Consider the following 4,847-nt stretch of genomic DNA (forward strand, 5'->3'; position numbering starts at 1 on the left):
GCTAGCATCCATATTCTTATATAGATACAGTAAAAAGAAAGAGAAAGAGGAAAAAAATATTTCTGCCTGTGATGAGAACTCCTAGGATTTATTCTCTTTTTTTATTTTATTTATTTATTTTTTTGCATTACGCGGGCCTCTCACTCTTGTGGCCTCTCTTGTTGCGGAGCACAGGCTCCGGACGGGCAGGCTCAGCGGCCATGGCTCACGGGCCCAGCCGCTCCACAGCATGTGGGATCTTCCCGGACCGGGGCACGAACCCGTGTACCCTGCATCGGCAGGCGGACCCCCAACCACTGCGCCACCAGGGAAGCCCTAGGATTTATTCTCTTAACAACTGTCCTATATATCACACAGCGGTGTTAGCTATAGTCATCATGTTGTACATTACATCTCTAGTGCTTATTTTTTTTAATCATATACGTTTTAGTCTATGCATTTTTTCCCAACACCACCAAGTTTTGAAATATTCTTTTCTACCTAACAAACTGCATTTATTAAGTAATACATTATTAATTTATTCCCCACATTTTATTAATCAAAAACATTTTTCTGCCACATAAAACTCCCTACAAATGTCAAATTATCAATATTGCCACAGTGAATTCATATAATCACAACCCAGCATAAAGAAATGTGACATTCAGGTTGACTTATTTGGTCCCATCATAAAACAGTTCATATATTTTTGAAATTTTGAAAATGTTTCTAATTAAACCCTTCCAAACCCTAGGGACTGGGAATGTTAGTTGGAGGACCATTTGTCATGCATTCTCCAGATGTGGAAATTAGATCCAGCGTGTGTGACCCTGCTCCTCCCTCAGAGGGCTAGCCCTAGGAAGCCTCACCTGTGGAGAGACTCAGGTGAGCTGAAACCCAGCAGGGGTTCTGGGGACACAGGTCAGAGGGCAGCCATGGGGAGTAGCAACAGGCCTCAAAGTCTCACTCTGGTGTCAGGCTGGACCTAAGAATCCAAGCAAGTAGCTGGGAATAAATAAAGCTGGGGCAGGAGACATGACTTGCGGGTATTTTTTAATAAGATAGTCAGAACAGTGATTCTCAAAGGGGGAAATATCAGAATGAAAGGGGGTGGGTGGATGTCGTTTGAAAAAGCATCATAATTTTATATATGGAGAAAAATATAAACTTATGTTTACGTTAAAGCAACTACCAAAAAGAAAGTTCTAGAAAATCTTGGTTGATGAGTATTTGTAGAAGAAATATTAATTCTCATACCTCCTGGAAAGAGGAGGTAAACTTTTTTTTGTTTTTTTTTTGCGGTACGCGGGCCTCTCACTGTTGTGGCCTCTCCCGTTCGGAGCACAGGACGCGCAGGCTCAGTGGCCATGGCTCACGGGCTCAGCCGCTCCATGGCATGTGGGATCTTCCCAGACTGGGGCACGAACCCGCGTCCCCTGCATCGGCAGGTGGACTCTCAACCACTGCGCCACCAGGGAAGCCTCGAGGAGGCTTTTATGTGACTGTAGAAGGGCCAGCAGTTTTTAAATTTTGAATTTGTAATTTGCTTTTATAAGCCTACTGGGGTACAGTAGGCAATAGCAGACACCCTGGGGAGCAGAGGACACTACCCCGGGGGGGCGGGATGTGGCCAGTCATTAAGATGTAAGTACTAGGGGCCTGCAGTGGATTGAATGTTTGTGTCCCCCCCCCCCAAATTCAGATGTTGAAATCCTACCCCCAAAGTGATGATATTAGGAAGTGGGGCCTTTGGGAGGTTTAGGACATGAGGGTGGAACCCTCATGAATGGGATTAGTTCCCCTATAAAAGGGACCCCAGAGAGCTCTCTTGCCCCTTTCCACCATATGAGGATTCAACAAGAAGTGTGCCATCTGCCACTCAGAAGTGAATCCTCACTAGAACCCAACCATGCTGGCAACCTGATCTTGGACTTCCAGCCTCCAGAACTGTGACAAATCAATTGTTGTTGTTTATAAGCCACCTGGTGTATAGTACTTTGTTATTGCAGCCCAAGCTGATTTAGACAGGACCTTGTCTGCTTGATCCAGCAGCATCTTCAGCATCTAAATCAGTGCTTGGCACACAGAAGGGACTCAATTAATATTACTGACTGAATGTTTTAATGAATATCAAATTCAGGACTAGAAATCAAGTCTCTTTTTTCCCCAGCCAATTCTCTAACAGATCCTGTAATTAACCTTACAAAAGTAAATATAACACGTAGCAAAACCATTAGCTGCCTATCCTAACACCCATTTTCTCTTCCTTCTTGAATGTCCCAGCCTCTCCTGCAGCTACATTCTGGTCAATGAGATGTAAGGGGAAGTGTTATATGGTACTCACAGGAAGTCTTCATAAAATAAGGGAAGTGCACCTTTCCTCTTTCCTTCGTCCTGCTGCCTGAAATGCAGACATGACGGGCTGGAGATCAAGCCGCCATATGGACCATAGGCAGGTTGGCAAACAGAAAGATGGAAGAAGCCTAGGTCCCTGATGACTGCAGTGACCATACCCGCCCTGATCTGCCTGCCGTCAGATTACTTTTACGTGAGAGAGAAATGAACTTCTATACTTCTATGTCAATGGTCTTTGGGATTTTTCTATTATAGACACAGAAAGCCCACTCTTACAGACATGCGCTACCTGCACGTCCCCACCCCTGCCAGCAGGGGACGCTGAGCCCGCCTCTATGACACGGAGCACGTGAGAGTTTCATCCTGGCTCAGCTACCAGGAGTTCCATCTCCTCCGGCACCTGTAGGACTTTGGCTTCCGGACAGGGGTGGCAACATAGCTGTCAGTGCTCAGTCTCCTTAGAACCCGCTGGGGTTTCAGCTTGAGGACAACACCGGGTTGCATCCATGCGGACAGGAGCACAGTTTTCTCAGGACCCTCCCAAGGAGGTCCCACTGGGAGAAAACGGTGAGGAAAACAGTGAAGAGAAGTGAGGAAAAGTGGGGAGAGACTTCCTGTGTGAGACTGACTGCTGGGGGCCGGGGAGATCCCTCTTCAGAGGACCCAGGAGAGAAAGGTCTTGATGTAGAAAACTGTGGGGTTTTAGTCCCTGTTGTGTGCAGTGTAGACTGTGTCCAGTGTGGTTCTTTGGTGTGTGGTGTCCAGTTTTCCTGGTGCTGTTTATTGAGGGGACTCTGCCCTTTCCCTGTTGTATGTTCTTGGCCCTTTTGTCGTAAATAAACTGATCACACCTGTGTAGATTTATTTCTGGGCTCTCTGTTCTGTTCCTGTGGTCCGTGTGTCTGTTTTTGTGCCAGGACCACACAACTGTTTTGGTTACTGTAGCTTTGTAATATTGTTTGAGGTCAGGGAGCGAGATGCCACCAGCCTGTTCTCCTTTCTGAGAATCGCTTTGTCTATTCCTGGTCCTTTGTTGTTCCACACAAATATTAGGATCCTTTGCTCTATTTCTGAGAAATATGCCACTGGAACTTTGGTAGGGATCACTTTCAGTGTGTACATTGCTCTGGGTAGAATGGACATTTTAACAATATTCATCCTTCCAACCCATGAGCATGTGATATCTTTCTATTTCCTTGTATCTTCTTCAGTTTCTTCATCAATGTCCTAAAGTTTTCAATGTGCAGGCCTTTCACATCCTTGGTTAAACTTATTCCTAGGTGTTCTGTTCCTTTTGATGCAGATGTCATTCGGATTGTTTTCTTTTTCTTTCTGATGGTTCATTATTAGTGGTTAGAAATGCAGCTGTTTTTTTGCATATTGACTGTCACTTTACTGAATTCCTTCACTAGTTCTGATAGTTTTTTGGTGGAATGATGTGGAAAATCGTAACTGTAACTAATATGTGGGTGAGCCTCTGCACACCTAGGGGAAGTGGAGATCAGGTGAAAGCCTGGCACTCCAGGGAGTGGCCAGTTCCACGATGTAGCACCAACGACCCAACATTAGCTCTATTTGTTACCTGGGCCCCGCTCCCCAGTCACCGAGCCCTCTGGACCTTGAAGCAGGTCCCTATAAGACTTGGGACAGTGCTTACGGTAGAGATTTTCCACCAGTGTGTTGCTTCCTCTGACCACAGCCCTCCCTTCCCGGTTCATGTAGTTCCACAGATGCAGTGCGTAGGAGTCGTTGAAGCTCGGCTCTGTGTCCCAGGCTTCATAGTAGCGCCTCCACGCTACATAGGAGATGGGGTAAAATCTTTGGGGGTGTAAGAAGGAGAAGTTTAAACACTTGAGGTCGCTCACCTCCTGGAAGTCTCTGAGTTTGCACCATACTCTCAAAATCCTTGTCATCAATTCGGGACCCTGGTGGCCCCAAATATCTGAATTGTAATTTTCCACAAAGTTTTCCATGCACTGCCACAGGAAAGGGTGGTGGGGGAGGAATCCAAACACCCCATTACTGGAGAACCGAGATGTCTGCGCAGCCAGAAAGTTGTCCTCAGGGATGGGTCTGATGGAGATGACATCAGTATCCATATAGACACCGCCGTACTTCCAGATGAAGGCCAGGCGGGATGCATCTGAACTGACGTGGAGCCAGTATCTCTCTGCGCTGCTGTTGATCTGCAGGAACAGGTGCCAATCAGCCCCCAGGCAGGGGAAGAGGGAGGGGTGTCACAGCAGGAGGCCAGGCACAGGGTAGCTGAGCAGGAAGCAAGCCAACTTCCCAAAACTCTATTTGCCAAAAGCCCAATATTGCAAATGTACCAAAATTACCTCCACCCAAAAAAGTTGCCTTTAAGTGAAAAGTGTACAGCAATCAGTATCAATGAGAAGGTTTTAGCAGCTTTTAAAGATTTCATGAAATTGTTTTTTGAAAAAAGCAGTAGAAAGATGAAACCCAGAAGGGATTTCACAATGAACCCTATGAGTCACTTTCAGCAGGCTGGA

The 4,847-nt window shown here is 46.2% G+C and overlaps 1 protein-coding gene across 1 annotated transcript in view; it reads right to left on the bottom strand.

Annotated features, from left to right (window-relative positions):
- Positions 1-3,905: 3,905 nt before the first annotated feature.
- A4GNT (alpha-1,4-N-acetylglucosaminyltransferase) overlaps positions 3,906-4,847 on the bottom strand; it is a 4,452-nt gene continuing 3,510 nt past the window's right edge. The window contains exon 2 of the mRNA XM_007464348.1: positions 3,906-4,520. Within this exon, the coding sequence (XP_007464410.1) occupies positions 3,906-4,520 (615 nt within the window). The remainder of the gene's footprint in view (positions 4,521-4,847) is intronic.

The sequence above is a fragment of the Lipotes vexillifer genome, unplaced genomic scaffold (genome assembly GCF_000442215.2).
Source record: "Lipotes vexillifer unplaced genomic scaffold, Lipotes_vexillifer_v1.1 scaffold957, whole genome shotgun sequence".
In the NCBI taxonomy this organism is placed as follows: Eukaryota; Metazoa; Chordata; class Mammalia; order Artiodactyla; family Lipotidae; genus Lipotes; species Lipotes vexillifer.